At 46.3% G+C, this 19,601-nt stretch overlaps 1 protein-coding gene across 2 annotated transcripts in view; it reads left to right on the forward strand.

The window, feature by feature from the left end:
* LOC126529691 (uncharacterized) overlaps nucleotides 1-19,601 on the forward strand; it is a 197,261-nt gene that overhangs the window by 34,636 nt on the left and 143,024 nt on the right. For both annotated transcript variants that reach the window (XM_050177199.2, XM_055069997.1), the window contains exons 2-3: nucleotides 3,094-3,237; nucleotides 5,420-5,627. In XM_050177199.2, the coding sequence (XP_050033156.2) occupies nucleotides 3,094-3,237; nucleotides 5,420-5,627 (352 nt within the window). The remainder of the gene's footprint in view (nucleotides 1-3,093; nucleotides 3,238-5,419; nucleotides 5,628-19,601) is intronic.

Below are 19,601 nucleotides of genomic sequence, written 5' to 3' on the forward strand. Positions count from 1 at the left end.
TAATGCAGCTTCGCGTCTGCATGCCCTCCTTCAGTTGTCTGATGGATAAACTGGCGCGGCGTTTCCTTTTTCCAGAAACAGCAGGAACCGTACCTTGAAATTTATGAAATTAGTCCGCAGCACCAGTCGTGTCTATAGTAGTAGCGTTCTCTTGCCTTTTTACATCGCCTTTTCAATTTCCCGCCTTCCCTTCATGTATGCTAGCTACGGGTGAGGAGGGGCAATTCGCTCCTTTCGCGAATGTGTGCCATGGTCACTGCGTTGGTTCTACCACAATTATCTGCCTCCTCTCCTTACTGCCCCTCTACCATTCCATCTACATCCCCCTTGGGCTGTTGCACGTTAGTAGAAATGTAAGCGCTGGAATTTTTGCAATTCTTTTGAGGGTGGTCACGGATGATCACAGAAGTCAAAGGGTCACGCCCAGGAAACTGCAGAGGCATTTTAGCAACGCGATCGGAAGGTCCGACCGAGCATCTAGCGGCGCTCTTCCTCTTTGCCTGCCACGCATGCGCATGCTCTGAACCACCTCCCCCTGCGGCGTGCAAGACAGCAGCAGTGGAAAAATACAAGGAAGAGGCAAGGAAAGCTTCGCTTTAAAGAAATGTTGTGACATTCGCTGACGTTTCTCAACATTGAAGCAGCTAAAAATCTAGAACACGTACATGCTGCTACTGAAAGCTTGCCTGCAGGCTTTGAAAATTTCTTGAGGTATTGTGTGGTGGAACAATTTCGGCATGAAATAACAGTACCGTTGGCTTAAAGGGGCCTCAAAGAAGAATATTAAGACGACCTCGATCGTTAGATTATTTTTTCTAAGTCTCTCATCGTTTTCTGCATACCAATATATCACTCTATTGAGCGGAACATTTTCGCGGAAGGTCCCACTGCTGCTACTCAATTTGAACCACTCACACCAAAATGGACGAGTTGATGTTAACACCCCGTGAGCTCCTTGAATGGTGCTCTGCGAATCAGCCAGTGTTGATGTCACATAGGAAGTGCCATAGATAACAACAGACGGCATAACTCTGCCGTTTCATATTCGTCATTTTCTCGCATAGAAATGTTCTGCTCTCGCAAGGAATGAAGAATTCTTTATTGCACAAACGTAATTTTTTAATCCTGCTCTACCTAATATTGGTCTTTAGTGTCCCTTTAAATGTGCTGCCCCTCTAAATGATCCCTGTAAATATACCATTGGCACTTTCCCGCTAAAATATTTATTTTAGTGCGCATAGAAGGCTGGCTGTACACGCCAAAAATTTCAACCTTTTGAGTACGCCCGACGGATTATATTCTTTGCGCATATGATAAATCAAATTCCATTCCAATATAATCAGTGAAAGCATAATTTCTGTTCTATACGTACACTGCAGTGAATTGGGATTTGATTGACGGCATTACCTTTCTCTAACGTCTTTTAGTATCTAGATCAAGAAGCACCGCAATCTCCCTGTCGAAATACTGAAAAAAAAGTGCACCCAAGACCAAATGTGTCGTTTGACCCTATTTAAAAGCGGCCTTAGATCGCATAAAGCAATAAGGGAGAATTACGTGCGCCCTTCCTTCAGAAACACCTTGACGCGTCTTCGCTTTCAGCCTGCTTTAGGACAGTCATGCAGCAGTAGAGACATCGCGCTTGCGTGCCACGGGAAAGCACTGTACATTGCAGTGCGCATCTGCACATGGCAGTCACCCGTACGTTTCCTTGCGTCTCACCCTGAAATAAGCTCAGCGGCCCACGTGTCACTGCCGCGTCGGCGCATTGCGTCACAATGGCGCTTCAGTCGTGCGTCCTATTGCCTGAATGAGCGACGAACCATTAGGTGCGAGAGTAGGCGGGTATGATATAAAAACAGCATTTAGGCTCGCATAGTTTATAATTAACGCTGTGTTATGTCCTGGTTGCGCCGACTTCGCTCGTCATAATAGCTATGCGCAAAGAGGGCAGATAATTTCATGCACTTCGCGCTATGAACGTGAAGCCACTGGCATGGTTTTTTATGATTGTGCCTAACGTTATTTTTGGAATAAAAACGCTGACATCAGTTTTATCTCAGGATTATGCTGTGGCTGTGTTGATGTGCACGTGTCGTTGCCATGCAGTGGCTCAAATCAGAACCTTCCCCTTGTCATTTCAAATCAGATAAACTGCATAAACTCAACTCACACACGAACTGCCACAAATGGCAGTTTTGCGTGTGAGTTCGAAATAAAATTGTATAATTGGAACACATGTGCATTGGACTTCTGCCTTTAAAGGCGATGACGAAACCTTTTGGTGTTCATTCAAAAGACATTAACAAAGATTGCTGGCTCTCCCATAATCGAGAGTAGACGTAAGCACGAAATGGCAACCGACAAAGCAATTGGTTGGAGATGATACTAGCCACAACCTTAAAATGGGTGTAGTGCATGTTTGGAACGGAACACCGTGCCACTCACCACCACGCCATACTGCGCACTGTCCACATGGAGGCTGCCCAGCTAAAGGAAAACTGGCTGAAGGCGGCAGGGCAGGCACCGAAAGACACCAGGCAGATGGCGTGCACTGCCCAGCCATAGAAGAAGAAAAGTGCCCGAAGGAGGCTACACGTATCGTGGCGCCATCTCGCAAGGCGACAAAAAACCGGGGCCGCAGAACTCCCGTACCACTGGCGTTCGAAAGAGCAAAGGCAGCATTGCCTCAGCGCAAAGAGTTGAGAGTGAAGTGTATGGTGCCCTGCATCTGCATTTTGAACGTCGCTATTAAAAATGACAAATAAAACTTCAGCATGCCTTCTGCACAGCTTGAGTGATAGTGTGAAGAAACATTAGGAAGAACTCGGACGCAATATTTTTTTAATGTTGTTTGGGCAGTAACTAGCGTAAGTAATGCGCTCCTGTAAAAAGGGTTGGGGTCCAGAGACCGCATTCTTAAGTCTTGTCTGGCTGCCCGGATGATCTCATTTTGTTTTCGCAATTTGCCCGGATGTACTCGTTTGAGTGCCCAGATAACGGCTCTGGAGTTTGGCTCATGGTCATTGGAAGGTTGCCGACAACGGGACCTAAAAGGATTTCATGCTTAAAAAGCAAATTTTGGGTGCACAGGAAAACTGTGGAGAATTTGCTGAGGACGTGGTTATTGAAGACCGCGTTTTGAAGTCAACTGTTGAGGACCTGCAGATTCCGGATGTCGACTTTGCCACTTTCCTGAGGAACACTTGGAAGAAAGAGCCAGATGCCGTCGCAATTGTAAGTTCGAAACAGTCGTCATTCTTCTGCATTATGAATGCTACCCTCTTAACGTGCTGCTATACCATAGATTTTAATCCTCTCTGTGAAGTGAACCTCGCCCAACAAACCTGCCTGACACAGTCGGTGACTGCGCTTGGCTGCTTCTTCGTAGGCACATACTAGTGCAGTTTAGTTGCGGCTTTCGTTTGTACACTCCAGCGCACACATTGATTGTCGATGTTGGCTGTAGTTATGAGCGAAGCTTCCTCTGTTGCTGTACATAGCTTAACGCTCATAACATTATGCGGAAATCCGGTGATAGTAGCTACGTGTATCATTAGTACGACATCCAAGCAATAAATTCTTTTTTCTTTTCGTAGTGGGAGTCATTTTTCTGGCTCTAAGTACTGTAAGACGCAAGGCGGACAGAGCGGAACACTGGATATGAAGCGAACACGAGGCGATACATGGTTGCGCTCCCGTGTGTCACCTCGTGTTCACTTCATATTCAATGTTTCGTTTGGTCCCCATTGCGTCTTACAGTAATTAGTGCAAGAAAAATGAATACGCACCAACTAGCCCAATTCACAGCACTTTGTAGCGTAAGTCTTGAGGCGAATTCCTCAGGGAACAGTCCGTGTATAAGCCTCAGTTACTCGCTCATGCATAGCGCAATCCTGCTTTCTGGACATTCCCGTGGAAAATAGTAGTTTTAGTTCCTGCGGTGAATGTCCCGGCCTAATGATCAACTAAATATACTGACATGCCTGGTGGAAGTGTAGAAACTTATTCGTGCACTCGAAACTCCGTAATGAAGTCATCAGCAAACAGGAAAGAGCAGAAACGGCAAAAAAAAACAAAACAGCTGGAAGTTTATCCTGCCTTTCTTAGCGTGTCCCGCCGAAAGAGATCTATGTGTACAGGTTGTTTCGTTTAACCCTGCACCGGAATGACTGAAACCTTGTTTCGATTTCCCACACCCGCCCTGGTTGCTCAGTGGCTATGGTGTTTGGCTGCTGAGCACGATGTCGCGGGATATAATCCCGGTCACGGCGGCCGCATTTCGATGGGGGCAAAATGCGAAAACACCCGTGTACTTAGATTTAGGTGCATGTTAAAGAACCCCAGGTGGTCGAAATTCCCAGAGTCCTCCACTGCTGCGTGCCTCATAATCAGAAAGTGGTTTTGGCACGTAAAATCCCATAGTTAATTTTTTTTTCGATTTCCCACCTTCCCTGCACGAATAATAGAGGAAAGGTGCGGGATTATGAAACATTTGTCAATCTTTCTCGCTATAAGAAAGCGCTGCCATGTCGTAGTAGAATGCACGTCGTGGGTCCCGTGCTGGCTAAGGGGTTAAGTGACAGATTTACCCCTAATAACGTTAGGCCTTGCTGTGCAAAGGCACCGTTCTGCCTGCCACGGTTGCTGTTGCACCTGGTGGAAGGTGGCGATCACCACATTACTATAACGCAGCAACATGTGTAAAAAAGCCTGCAGCTGTAAATTAAGTGCGTTCATTTTACTGTAAAGTGAATGGCGCCAATACACGCAACCCTTGCTCATGTGATGGCGCATAACTCGCCAGATTGCACAAATATTTCAATCTCATATGCGCACTGAACGCCTAGCCAGTGCTACTTCAGTAACATCTTGCCTTTTGTGCGCTTATCAAATTCATTTTCTTCTTCGATCACGGCGTATTGTACTTAAAACTCATCATAGGAAATTGCCTGCTCGTTGTTTTCAACTCACATTCGCACTATTAGTTTATTCACAGCAGTCAGCTGCCTTTTCAATGATAAGTACTATTTGGTTCATTCCAGGCCCACTGCAGTAGGTAAACAGGTTGACAGGCAGGTGTGTATCTCGCATCGTTCGAGGCATGCTGAAAAACGATAGCGAAGAAGGCCGGTCACAGCCGGCTGTTCGCCGAAGGGAAGCAAAATCCGTCGGCTGTCGCCACACACGCGCACAGCGGATCGCGATTGTCTCGCGATGCTCGGCACAACCCGAAAGCTGGCAGCAAAGCGCTTCGCATTTATTCCATTTCCATAGTGCATAGGATCTGCGCAATTGTTCTACCGTGGTATTTACTTCTCCCTCACTTATAAGTGAGAAAAACTGATTCAATTGAATAGTGAATGAGCATGGGACCCCCGATTTCTGTGCCGTTCTTCTTTTTCTCTCTTCCGCGCAGATCGATGCGGCTTCGGGGAAGCGGTACACTTGCGCCGAGCTCGAAGACATCTGCGAGCGCATCGCGGCCGGCTTCCAAGAGCTCGGCCTGCGGCGCGGCGACACCGTGGCATTCGTGTCGTCCAACAGTGTGGACCTGGTGGCAGCCTTCATCGCGGCTGCCTTCGCCGGCGCTGTCATCGTCTGCGTCAAGACCACCTACAATGAGAGTGAGCAGCACTTACAGGCATGCACAAATCAGGACCGGCGGCATCCTTGAAAGGAAAAGCGTAGTCGTTGCATTCTGCCCTGTACCCGACGGAACTTGGCGCATAGGCACCATAAGTTGGAAATACGCCAAAGAAGGCATTCGTTTTTTAATCGAGTAGAAAACGGCATATAATATGTTGCTATAGAGTGAAAACGTAAAAACATGTAATATACCAGTTTTATAAGCGGAGCAGTTGATAGTTCACTGAAAACCTCGCAAATTGCTAATCAAGAAACTGGTCACTTTGAAATGAAGAGATTCTACCAGATAAGGCGACCCTGATTGCTGCTGAAAGCTCCATCAGCTAGGTTAGCAGTGTTGGTCCTTCCTTGGCAGGAACACGCCCTTGGCCCAGTAATACTTCGCATGAGCTTACTGCGGCAATCAACGGTTTCGTCGTCAATGATATACAGCTGCATAAAATTCTCTCTGTTGTAAACAATTTGGCAGCTGGCAAGGTACAGCAGGGAGAGACGATTTGCTTGCAGTGAAGAACACGAATGCTTCAGGATATCTCTTATGCGATTTATTCATCGGCTGTTTAAGTTCCGGTATATATCAGTCAATAATAGAAATAGCTACAGTGACCGCTGCTGTGGAAATAGGGCTCAGGTCTTGCTACCGCCCAATGCGTGAAATCAGTGTGGATAATATAAAGAAAAATGCTGTAATATCTCATTTATAAATTTTTCAGAGAAATTCAGGTGTGATGTATGCATAAACATGCATTCCTACCAGTGAATCCTATAGACAGGGATAATTTCGCACTCAGTGTGATTTAAATACTGCCCTGCAAGTAATAAATTAGCCGCTGTGGTATTTCCTACAACAGTCGGCGGCGTTGGGCTCGTTGGCACTGCATGCTTTGCAAGCAGGGTTTGTCGTCTGGACGCGTTGTTTCCCACTTCAAAGATATGATATTTTCAAACCTAAAAAAATATAACTGTCGATATGGTAGACCACATTTTACTTAATACGCAAGTGTGGCTTCCACAACAATATATGGGATTTGTTCCGGGAGTACATTATCAATACTCAGCAAGTGGTCATACGAAACCACTTCAGTCTGTGGAAACAGGTGTACTAGGAGGTCCCGCACGTAGCAAACCTACGACTGGTACTCCTTATTGCTAAATTACTCGTACATGGAAAAAAAGGAAGGAGTAACAAATACTCAGTTAACCTTCGTTTTTTGATTGAGGTGAAAATAAACAGATAAGGTTATTTCTTTATTTATAATTCATTCAATTACATTCAAGGCCCTGGGGCATTAGAGAGAGGAGTGGGCCCAATGGTAATAAATCCTGTACAGTTACAGCAACAACAAAATCGATACAATACAATTGGCAACGCATACACAATAGTTATGTAGTTATTGACAAAGCAGGTTCGTAGCAGCATTTCTAAAGGCAATAATATCTTTAGTGGCGACATCATTGTGTAGAAGATGACTCCAACAGGCACATGTACTAGGAATAAATGGGTGATGATAACATTTATTGTTTGAAAATAGAATACTGACTTAACGATGGTGACCAATGCACGCGAAACTTGTGGGGTCTTAGGGTCTCACAGGAGTACCGACCACCGCAGTTCGAGCTTAGCGAGCCACAGGGCCGCATCAGCCGTCAGCGCCGCTGCGCGTGAGCCAATACCGCAAGGGGCTACCGAGCGACGCACGCAAGAATACATTATTGACCCGAGTTAACTGATACCGTTTATTGTATCCGACGGCACCCGACACAAACGCCCGGTCCCGGTGCGGCGGAGGGCCAAAGGGGTCCAAGGGCGGAAAATACGGAGCGCCTGTGGCACGTCGCGGCGAGAGCACAGGCTGAAGCTGGGACACGCCGCTAGGAAGAGTCCCGGCGGCTATGCTACTTGCTCTCGCGATCACCACCGGGGCGAGAGCACGGCCGATCTCCTTCGGCATTAAGGAGGGGCGGTGCCTTTGCCCGCACGGCCAAATGCACCGTGCGTGAGCTGTCCTAGTCAGAAAGGTGTCGGCGGACGAGAGGAAGCATGTACGTACCCGGTGCAGTCCCAAGGGAGAAGAGACACGCTTGCGCCACAAGGGACGCCGCCAGCGGCGCCCTTCTGACGTCTTAGCCCTTAGCCCTTAGTAAGAGGCGATTGGAAGATTGGTGGGTGAAAAGTAGGGAAACGACAAAAAGAGGCGTACAAAGAAAAAGTTGGCAATAGGGGGTCAGTAAATTTGGTTGTGGGAGTTCATAGTGTTTTTTTTTTGTTTTTTTTTAAGCTAGGTAGGACATTAGCCAGTATAATAGTAAGAGCTTGGTGGCGCAATCAACCGCCCCGTTCCACAGGGGATGCTGGTAACATCCACCGATCCAGCCCCGCCCTCAACGCGAACAATCGCGAGTGGAGCGCTACCGCTGACAACTGGTTCGGAGCGAGGAGGGAGAGAGGCGTAGCGACGGCAGAACAGGTGAATGCGCCCGCGTAATGGCGCGTCGAATTCACCAAATCGCCACAAACTCTAGGATGTAGTTAGTAGCATCTCCTTAGTACATAATTTCTTATGATAAATCGTATGAAATAAAATCCGAAGACACCTAAGCTCTTATGAATCCAGATTGCGAAAGTATTAATGTCCAATTGAACATCAATGAGCGGTCCTTCGAGTCATTTACTACTTGCGGTAAAGCGAGCGCGCTCAGACGCTTGGCCAACGCTTCCTAGCGAGATAGCAGAAGGCCGGTGCACTTGGATCCGTGACGTCATGCCCGACTGCCATAAAATCTCATGGGGACGCTGCCGAGTTAGCCGCGGTGGTTTCGACGCCACCACTTTCATCATGCCGGACTTGGCAATGAAACTTTCTGTCTAAGTAGCATGATGTCATATAGCAAAGTGCTCAGGCCTGGTCTCCACTGGGCGCTGGTTTATCCCAGTGGGCAAGACACTCGGCTTGTGAGCGTGGGGTCGAAGGTTCTAAACTCAGTGCTACCAATGTTTTACCCTGAGAATTAATTCTGTCGTTTTGCGCATTAATTTCCTCGTAGCGTTTGCCGAGGGGAAGGCAGGCGAGAGCGATCAAGGATCGCGCGGTGAGAGTGAGGCCGTCGCTGCCACGCATTCCACGCAGCAACGCATTGCGGCCGCCTTTCGGCCACTCCGCGCCGTCGAGGCGCGCATGCGACGCGGCGTCGCAGCCAACGGGAATATTTCACCGCCACAGGCGCCGGCGTTTTCGCCCAATGGGCCATTTGATGTTTTCGCATCAAAACAAAGGCGGACAACTTCTCTACGATGAGAAAGGCGCTGCAAGAAAAAGGACCCGTAGCTGTAACACCAGCACTGCAGTGATAGTCAGACAGATTGAAATGTGATGCATGGTTCTGTACCACCTCTAAGTCAGCTGTGAGCGATTCGAGGCCAGGATTCCCTATATCTTCTGCATATTCTTGTTTAGTTCGAACCAATGTTTTGTACAGCTGCAACTCTCGAGATACAAGGGGCTGAGCAATATTTCTACGGAGGTAGCCTAACATACGACTGGCATGGTTAGTCATGTAATCAATGTGATTTTTGCGATATAAATCAGGCGAATTGGGGCCATTGTATGAGTATACAGTTTCCAAATCAATGTTGTTATTGTGATGTATTGGGTGAATAATATGTTCTCGACAAACACGCATTCATTTGCATTTGCTAATGTTTAATTTCATGTTTCATCACTGGCACCACTAATAAACCCAGCGAATGTGACACTGCCGGATGACTGAATCCAAGACACTGTTAATTTGTCTATAAATGACGCAGTCATCGGCGAAAAGACTGATGGAAGACGTTATGTTTGTGGGCAAGTTATTAATGAAAATTGGGAAGAGCAGAGGACCTATTACGGAGCTCTGAGGTAACTGGAGAATCAGAGGTGTCCACGTTCGCTACGATCTGGGAACGATTTGCAAGCATGCAAGAACTCTGCTATCCAGATTGAGACTGCAATTTAACAAAGAGAAATTCATGTGTTACGATATCAACGCCTTTGAGAAATTTAATGATACGCACTCTATAAGGGTATCCTGGTCAACAATGTAATGTAAGTCATGAGTGATAACCAAAGGTTGTGTTTTATACAAAAATATTTTGTGGACTGCGTGTTAAACATTAGTGAAAAATTACCTTCAAGAATTTTTGCAGTACCACAGGAAAGGGTATGTTCCTCTATCGTGTATGGTGTGGGTAGGCTGGTTATTGATACGGGTCGGTAATAACTAGCGGAGTGCTTGTTCCGGGACTTGAAAAAGGTAATAACTTTTTCCATTTTCCGATCAGCAGAAATAGAGCCAGTTTCAAGCAGTTGTTCAAATTGTTTTGAAAGGATAATGGAGCTAACTGCAGGCTTTCGTATTGACGAGAAACTTGGGATTTATGTTGTCCACTTCTGTTGACGAGGATATTCCAAGTTTTCAGTTATTTTAACGTCAATACCTGCAAAATCGAAGCAAAGTCAATGCATCGGGAGAAATTCAAAATTAGGATAGTCGCGACTACCAATTCCGGAATCACCAGAGAATGCTCATGAAACCATAGCATTTGAGACGCTCGCACATTCATCGCTGAGGGTAAATTTCCTAACCAGTGGTTTAAGAGTTATATCGCGAGTATCGCTGTTCCTTACGATCTTCCAATACTGTCTCGGGTTGTTACTAAGCATGAGAGGACGTATGTTAGTTAGAAATGTGTCCTTTGCCGATATTAGTGTTTTTTGTATTCACTATCTTATTGCATGATAGATATCAAAGCGACACAGTGAATTCAGTTTCACCCGAAAGGCGAAGTTTCGACTGCGGTAGCAAATTAGTACACAGCTATGAGAAGTAACACATGGAAGGGACACGATATGAGAAGACGGCACCACAAGCGCTTCGAACAAGCCACTTGAGCTTGTTGAAAAGCCAGCTAGCCCAAGCTGCTATTCTATACGAAGTATAGTAGACTAATGGGCCTTAAAAACTTGGAAACATTAGCTTAGTAATTGAATTAATAAGCATGGTGTCAGCGCACACAGGCCAACATGAACACATCACACCCGATGAGCGCGGACACTCGCTTCAAAACACTGGGCGCTGGTGCGAGCAAGCACGGCAGCAGCAGCAAGCGTGGTGAGCTTCGTGACGTGTATCGCTTGAACGCAAGAGCGGCGAGAACACAGCGCACACAAAGGTACGAGCTGTCGGCAGCTGCCAAGATACGGACGTGCAAAGTTTACGCTCGTTGGCGGAGTCGACGCCGCCCTGCCCTCCCTCCCGCGCTGCCTCCCCACTTGCCTCCACATGCGGCGTGCGAGACAGAGCCGCGTCAGTTCTCGAGCGAATATGGTTGAGTGGGACGAACGAATGGGGCGGCGCATGCTTTGCAGTGAGGCACGCGTCGACGAAATATACGGTGGCGGCACTGCGATCGAAGTGGATTTCAAGGTCGCGCCGTTCAAAACTGCTGGCGATACTTGTCGCTCGTGCTACTTCGCGCGATGGTATATGCGTTCAGACCATTCAAACGGTCAGTTGCATAGGACGTGTATTTATGCCTTAGGAATAGATGCCTTTCTTTCTCTTCTTCATTTCATTTTTAATACGACGCTCGGCGATTGCCCGTTCATTGCGGCCGCAGTGTCGGTCATTGTACAGTTACCTTTCGAGAAGGAATATTTTTCTTGTTCTCCAAGCAGCGTGTATCTCTTGTGTGTATTTTTGCGTATATAGCTTTCTATCAGCAGGTCTTACGAAACGCAGATGGAAAAAAACATACGTAAGCTTCCTGCTTGCCGCTTCAAACAAATAAAATATATCTGCCCCATGCAACGTCCTGTACTAGAAATTACGGGATGCATTCTTATAGAAAAGGCTGCAGGGAAACATTCCATTCATGTTTCCGTCTTCCTTGAGTAAAAAAATGTTGAGTAATTGGTACGGGTTCTCTTATGGCAGTGATACACGGGTGCCAAAAACAGTTTTAGGTAGCCATTATATATTGTTACGTAGTAGTCAGCGTAAAGAACACGCAGCAATGCTGAACGACGCAGCATTGCAACGACGCAGCAACAACGACGAAACTAACGTTTACTGGGCGAACCTGTGCCCACAAAAACAGGCTACACTTAAACCACAACGATAGCGGCGAACACAGTCGGCGATCGTCGAAATCTGATGAGCAGGTCAAGCGCGTCGGTTTTTATACATGAGCTATCGAACGTTCCAGAGTAATCGCTGGTGCCCGCGTGTCTTCCAGAAAGTTCTACAGATATGCAGCTAGCAAGAGTTGTAGCCACTTACAAGAAAGGCGACAGGAATATTTTTAGTAACTATAGGCCTATATCAATCCTTCCGTATTTTTCAAAGGGACTGGAACAAATAATTCGCTGCCATCTGCTTGGCTTTTTTTCTCAAGAACTCTGTAATTACTGACCATCAGTATGGTTTTACTCGGAATAGATGATGGAACACCCACTACTTGATCAAAAAGGACATATAACGTTTAATCCCAACTACTCACGTTAGGCATATTTGTAGATTTCAGCAAAGCGTTCGACACGCTCAACCACAACATTCTTTTCGCAAAACTAGAAAACTATGGCGCCCTATAACGTAAAACTATTCCAACATGTTTTTATTCCAATCTCCTGACGTCAAATTTGCGTAACCACCGACGCATGCATCGGGCGGTCGCCCGCAGGGTTGTCTGAACAAACCAATCTAACGCTCTCCTCGTTCATAGAAGGTCACTTTTGTTCGCTTGAAAAGCGAATAACATTTCTTACTCTAAGCGGCTTGTCTTGTCTAATTGGCTCACAAGAGGCGAGGAGCACGCTCAAGTGGAGAGGGATTCGACGGGGCCGAGCCACTGCACCGAAAATCGATAATCGGATGAAGTGGGTGGAGCCGGCGTCTGCGATTGGTCCGATTGCCATTACTTAGCTTGCGGTGGCTGGTCGAAAATCGCGGCGGCATGGAACGGAAGCTTAAGGATGACGCTGAAACGGATCCTCAGGAGAGAAGAGTTCGCAGAACGAGGTCGTAAACGAGACGAAAGTGCTAGAAAACGTTACACGGCCGCGCAAAAAGTTTTATTACACGCAAATAAACCCATGCTCTCCGGCAGGTGCGAGTAGCCAGTGCCTGAGCGATCGGCGGCAGCCATCTTTTATTCCTTTCGAAACGGGGCAGCTTGCGGCTATTCAGAAGAATTGTTCGGCATATTAATGCATCTTTAACGCGTACGCGTCACTATGGCGCGGCAAGTTTTTGCGGCTTTGTGACGTCGCGTGAGAGGCAGGTGAAGTGGGTGCTGCCCGAAAACTTTTGACCAATAGCCTAGGTCGGATGGCGAAAAGGCGTCGAATCAGAAAGAACGATTTTTCTTTTGTTCTTTGCAGTCATGTACAACAACTGCGTTCACATCATATCAGACGGGGAGTTACCGCGGTTTTCGTGACGTCACCTGAAAGTCAGGCAAAGGGGGGGGGGGGGGGTTAAAAGAAGTTGTTGGCCAATGGCAGAGGGATGATTGCTGAATTGGAATAGAAAAGTTTGGAATAGTTTTACTTTGTTGTGCCCATGGTGTACGGGGGCACGGCCTTAATATATTTAAATCACACTTAAGCTCACGTTTCCAATATTTAGCAATTGTAAACTATTCGTCTGAAGTCCTGCAAATCAAAAGTGGTGTCCCGCAAGGCAGTTTATTGGGACCTCTGCTCTTTTACATTCATGTCAATGACATTATTAATATCACTAAAGAGGCAAAATTCATTATGTATGCAGGTGACACATCCCTGCTTTTTTCGTCCGATAACATTCTGAAAAGAACTGACACTGCCAATCGGGTTTTCCCATTATTGCCGAAATGGTCATTGTACAATTCACTAAAAATTAACGAAAGTTAAACAAAGGCAATGGTATTTTACCGGAAGAACAAGTACATATCTAATCCACCGCATCTAGTCGTAAATGATCGTAATATTGATTAAGTCGATGAATTTGCTTCTCATGGTGTAGTCTTTACTACTACTATGACACAGGATGTTCGCATAAATAAAACTTGTATTGCTCTTTGCAGATTTATCGGAATTTTTTCTCACAACAGACGTAGTTTAACCGTCAAGAGTAAGCTAAATTTGTACTGCGCTTTCTTTCACTCACACCTAAATTACTGCTTTCTTGTCTGGGGTAATATCACTTTCCCGAATGTTAAAAAATTATTTGTTCTTCAAAAAAAAATGCTCTGGATAATTTCTGATACCTCATATGGTGCCGCAACACATCCCCTACGCCTAAAATATCAACTAATATATTGTCTGAATACAGGTTTGCCTGTTTTTATTAAAAAACGATAGCAAAAAATGATCTCTTCCTCAATCACACAGCAAAACTCACCCCGCATATTATGCCAATGAAACTTGAAAACGACATACATTACCTCTATGTAGAAACAGAGTCCTTCCATTGGAAGGACTCTGGTAGAAATAACCATAATTTCACAATCTTGATGTACATATTGCCTAAATGTTTAAACACTGAATTCTATGATAACTTATGCTATACGTCATTTTCCGCTACTCGAGACTCATTCGTGACTTAGCTCTTCTTGACCTTATATTTTAGAGCATCTGACGTTTCTTTTATTATTATAATTTTACACTGTTACAACCTAGTTCAAATATTTTTCGTACTATGTATTTAGTAAGTAAGTATTCACTACACGGTGTAATTGCATTAGAAGTTCCATATATTGTTGCATAAAGATCTACGTAACTCTTGTACTCACAACGTCCGAGGTATTTAATAGCACTACGGATATTGTACTTTAATATAGCTGAACTTTTTCCTTTTTTTTTCTCCTGTCGCCACTGTGAATGTTGTTAAATGGGTTCCCCTATCTCAAAAAGCATAGTCCCGATGCTACAAACACAACAAACAGGAGAGCGAAACACAAAAGCACAGTTATCAAAGAAAGAAAGTCCAAAGTAATAGAGTCCAAAGGAAAGATCGTCCAAAGTTCATTAGCGCTGGTAGAACGGCTTTAGTCGCACAATTTGGGCTATTTCAGTTCGTGAGTAGCGCCACTGCGATAGCGAAAAGCTGTGCGGTACGACCTCATAGTCGAGCGCGCCAATGCGTGGGATGATCTTGTAGAGTCCAAAACAGCGTCCTAAAAGCTTCTCGCTAAGTCCTCTTCGGCGGGGTCCAAACCCAAACACGGTGGCCGGACTCGACGTCGGGCTTCTTCGGCGCACTGGAGATAAGTGGTGACGTCACGATTCTCTTCGTCGGAGTCGTTGTCGGGTTCCGGCCGTAAACCAGCTTGAACGACGTGATTGTTTCTTGCTCCGCCGTGTTGTAAGCGAACGTTACGTACGGCAGGACGGCATCCCAAGTCTTGTGTTCAACGTCGACGTCGAAGTACATTGCTAGTATATCGGCGAGGGTCTCATTGAGGCGCTCCGTAAGACCATTCATCTGCGCGTGGTAGGCAGTTTCCTCCTGTGGCTTGTCCAACTGTTTTGCAAAATGGCTTGCGTGACCTCCGCTGTAAAGGCCGTTCCTCAGTCGGTGATGAGGACTTTCGGGACGCTACGTCATAGCCGCATGTTCTCGACAAAGAATTTCGTCACTTCGGCTGCGCTACCTTTCGGCTGAGTTTTCGTTTCAGCGAAGCGGGTGAGGTAGTCCGTCGCCACGACGATCCACTTATTTCCCGATGTTGACGTCGGAAAAGGTTTCAACAAATCCATGGACTTAAATGGTCGGCAAGAAGGCTCGACCGGCTGTAGTAAACCCGCTGACCTTGTGAGTGGTGTCTTGCGTCGCTGACAATCTCGGCATGTCTTGAAGTAACGGGCGACGTCGGCGGTCAGACGCGACCAGCAATAATTTTCCTGCATCCTCGATAGCGTCCTGTAGAATACGACGTACCCAGTAGTCGGATCGTCATGTAAGGCATGCAGTACTTGTGGATGCAGCTCTGAGGGAACAACAAGGTGGTAGTTGGCGCAGACTGGTCAGAAGTTGTTCTTCACGAGAAGGTTCTTTTGTAGCGAGAATGAAGGGAATTCTCCCTTATGTGCCCTCGCACAACATCGGTGTTTCCTTACAAATACTCGACGAGGCTTTTTAGCTCCGGGTCCGCTCGTTGCCGTTCAATGTCATATTCCGCGTATATTATTCCAAAGAAGGCGTCGTCATCCTGATCATCTTGCGGCAGTGGGTCAATGGGGGCGCGTGACAGCCAATCAGCATCAGGGTGCTTTCATCCGGACTTGTATATGATAGTGATATCATATCCTTGCAATCTCACACTCCACCGGGCCAGGCATCCTGAAAGGCCCTTTATATTCGCTAGCCAACAGAACGCGTGATGGTTCCTGACGACTTTGAACGGCTTCCCATGTAGGTAAGGGCGGAATTTTGCTGTGACCCAAATGATGGCGAGGCATTCTTTTTCGTTCGTAGAATAATTGCCGTCCGCTTCTGACAGCGATCGGCTAGCGTAAGCTATCACCCGCTCATGTCCGTTTTTCTGCTGGACTAGAACGGCACCGAGGGCTGGGCTACTGGCATTAGTGTGGATTTCGGTATCGGCGTCCTCGTCGAAGTGCGCAAGTACCGGCGGCGACGGCATGCGTCGTTTGAGTTCTTGAAATGCGTCGGCCTGCAGCGTTTCCCACTTGAACTCGACATCACATTTAGTTAGACGTGTCAGCAGCTCAGCGGTACGTGTAAAGTCCTTGACAAAGCGCCTGTAGTAGGCACACATGCCAAGAAATCTACCTACTGCCTTCTTGTCGATGGGCTGCTGGAACTTTGCGATGGCAGCTGTCTTCTAATGGTCGCGGCGGACTCCAGATTTGCTGATGACGTGGCCCAGGAACAGAAGCTCATCGTAAGCGAAGCGGCACTTTTTCGGCTTCAGAGAGAGCCCTGATTACTTGATGGCATCTAGTACTGGTCGAAAGTCACCTAAGGTGATCGCCGATGTTTCCGACGAAGACGATTACGTCATCCAAGTAAACTAGACAGGTCCGTCACTTTAATCCTGCTAATACTGTGCCTATCACGCGTTAGAATGTTGCAGGCGCCGAGCACAGTCCGAATGACATGACCTTGAACTTGTAGAGGCCGTCTGGCGTGATGAAGGTGGTCTTTTTGTGATCTGTCTCGTGGATTTCTATTTGCCAGCAGCCAGACTTGCGATCCATCGACGAGAAGTATTTGGCATTCGAGAGCCGGTCAAATGTGTCGTCTATCCGTGGGAGGGGCCATACGTCCTACTTAGTGATCTCGTTCAGTCAAGGATAACCGACGCAGAAGCGTAAGGTTCCGTCCTTTTCTTCACCAAGTCTATGGAGATGTCCACGGACCTTTCGGCGGCTGGAGATTGCCATCGCGCAGCATTTCGTCGACTTGTTTCTTAATAGCTTCACGTTCTCGCGTTGAAACTCGGTAAGGGCTCTGGCAGAGTGGCCGAGCGCACTCTTCGGTCTTTATGCGGTACTTTGCCACTGGTGTTAGTCGAATGCTCGATGACGTCGAAAAGCAGTCTATCGTCGAGAATCTTCTGAGCTGTTGCTGCTTACTAATAGGGAGACATGGATTTGGTGGAGTTTTGGTGCATATAATAGCTACCACAACGAAACTAGTAGAACGAAGCATTCGTTTCCTCCCTGATTTTTTCAGTAATTGAGTAAACCAAGGCATGTACTTATTGGACGATACGAGCCTTACTGGTGCACACGCTTGTGTGAGGGACGAAACTTATTCTCTAAATAACATCCACTTGGTATTAACATACCGCTCAGGGCAGGCACGTACCCACGATATTTTTTCGGGGGGGGGCCCACCACCTCCATCATCATCATCATCATCATTAGCCTGTTCTTTGTCCACTGCAGGACGAAGGCCTCTCCCTGCGATCTCCAATAACCCCTGTCCTGCGCCAACCGATTCCAACTAGCGCCCGCGAATTTCCTAATTTCATCGCTCCACCTAGTGTTTTGTCGTCCTCGATTGCGTTTCCCTTCTCTTGGTACCCATTCTGTAACCCTAATGGCCCAACGGTTATCTAACCGGCGCATTGCATGACCTTCCCAGCTACATTTTTTCCTCTTGATGTCAATTAGAATATCGTCTATACCCGTTCGCTCTCTGATCCAAACCGCTCTCTTTCTCTCTCAACGTTATGCCTAGCCATCTTCGTTCGATCGCTCTTTGCGCGGTCCATAACTTGCTCTGAAGTCTCTGCCCCATATGTCAGCACTGGCAAAATGCACTGATTGCACACCTTACTTTTCAATAATAATGGTAAGCTTCCAGTCAGGAGCTGGCAATGTCTGCCGTATGCGATCCAACCTATTTCTATTCTTCTGTGAATTTCCTTCTCATGATCAGGGTTCCCTGTGATTAATTGACCTAGGTAAACGTACTCCTTCACAGTCTCTAGTGGCCGACTGGCGATCTTGATCTCTTGTTCTTTTGCCCGGCTATTCATCATCATCTTAATCTTCTGCATATTAATATTCAACCCCACTCTTACACTCTCTTTGTTAAGGTCGCCAATCATTCGTTGTAACTCGTCTGCATTGTTGTTGAATAGAACAATGTCATCGGCAAACCGAAGGTTGCTGAGATATTTACCGTCGATCTTCACTCCTAAGCCTTCCCAGTTTAATAGCTTGAATTCTAAGCACGCAGTGAATAGCTTTGGAGAAATTGTGTCTCCCTGTCTGACCCCTTTCTCTATAGGTATAACCTTGCTTTTCTTGTGTAGAATTAAGGTAGCTATAGAACCTCTGTAGATATTCTTACGCGAAGGACGAGTCAGTAAGACGAGAAACTATTAAGAGATTATATTTACAACAACGGTTGCAGCGCTGACCGGTTAGATTCACAGCGCGAGCCCAGTTCGTTCTTCCTCCTCTTTTCTGGAGTGATGGCGCCTACGCGCCTCGTTCAAACAAACAAATACCACACGCATGTAACAATATTTTCCAAGCTTTTTACGTAAGCGTTCTGTACTCCTTGATTACGTAGTGCCTCTACGATTGCTGGTATCTCTACTCAATCAAATGCCTTTTCGTAATCTATATAAGCCACATAGAGAGGCCTATTGTACTCTGCAGATTTCGCGATAACCTGATTGATGACATGGATGTGATCCATTGTAAAGTATCTCTTCCTGAAGCCAGCCTGTTCCCTTGGTTGACAAAATCCAATGTTGCCCTTATTCTATTGGAGATTATTTTGGTAAATATTTTATATAATACTGGGAGCAAGCTAATGGTCCCATAATTTTTCAATTCTTTAACGTCTCCTTTTTTGTAGATTAATAGAATGTCTGCATTCTTCCAGTTTTCTGGGACCCTTGCAGTCGATAGACACTTCGTATAAAGAGCCGCCAGTTTTCCAAGCATTATGTCTCCTCCATCTTTGATTAAATCGACTGTTATTCCACCTTCTCCTCCCGCTCTTCATCGTTTCATGTCTTTGAGGGCCCTTCTGACCTCATCGCTAGTTATAGGAGAGTTTCTGAACCCTGTTCATTACTGTGTCTAAGTGAGGTATCGTGACTCCTCTGGGTACTGTATACAGGTCAGCTTAGAATTTTCCCGCTGCTTTTACTATATCTTCGAGATTGCTGATGATATTATCCTTCTTATCTTTTAGTGCATACATCATGGTTTGTCCTATGCCAGGTTTCTTTTTTACTGATTTCAGGCTGCGTTCATTTTTTACGGCTTCTTCAGTCTTTCTCATGTTATAGTTTCGAATATCAGTTATTTTTGCCTTGTTGATCAGTTTTGACAGTTCCGCGAATTGCGTAACGCTGTGCAGCCGCCAGTCCCATACAAACGCATAGAGCGCAGGACTCTGCGATTCTAGACGTAGTGCGCTCACTGCGAAAGGTTAGA

The sequence above is a fragment of the Dermacentor andersoni genome, chromosome 9 (genome assembly GCF_023375885.2).
Source record: "Dermacentor andersoni chromosome 9, qqDerAnde1_hic_scaffold, whole genome shotgun sequence".
NCBI classification, from domain to species: Eukaryota; Metazoa; Arthropoda; class Arachnida; order Ixodida; family Ixodidae; genus Dermacentor; species Dermacentor andersoni.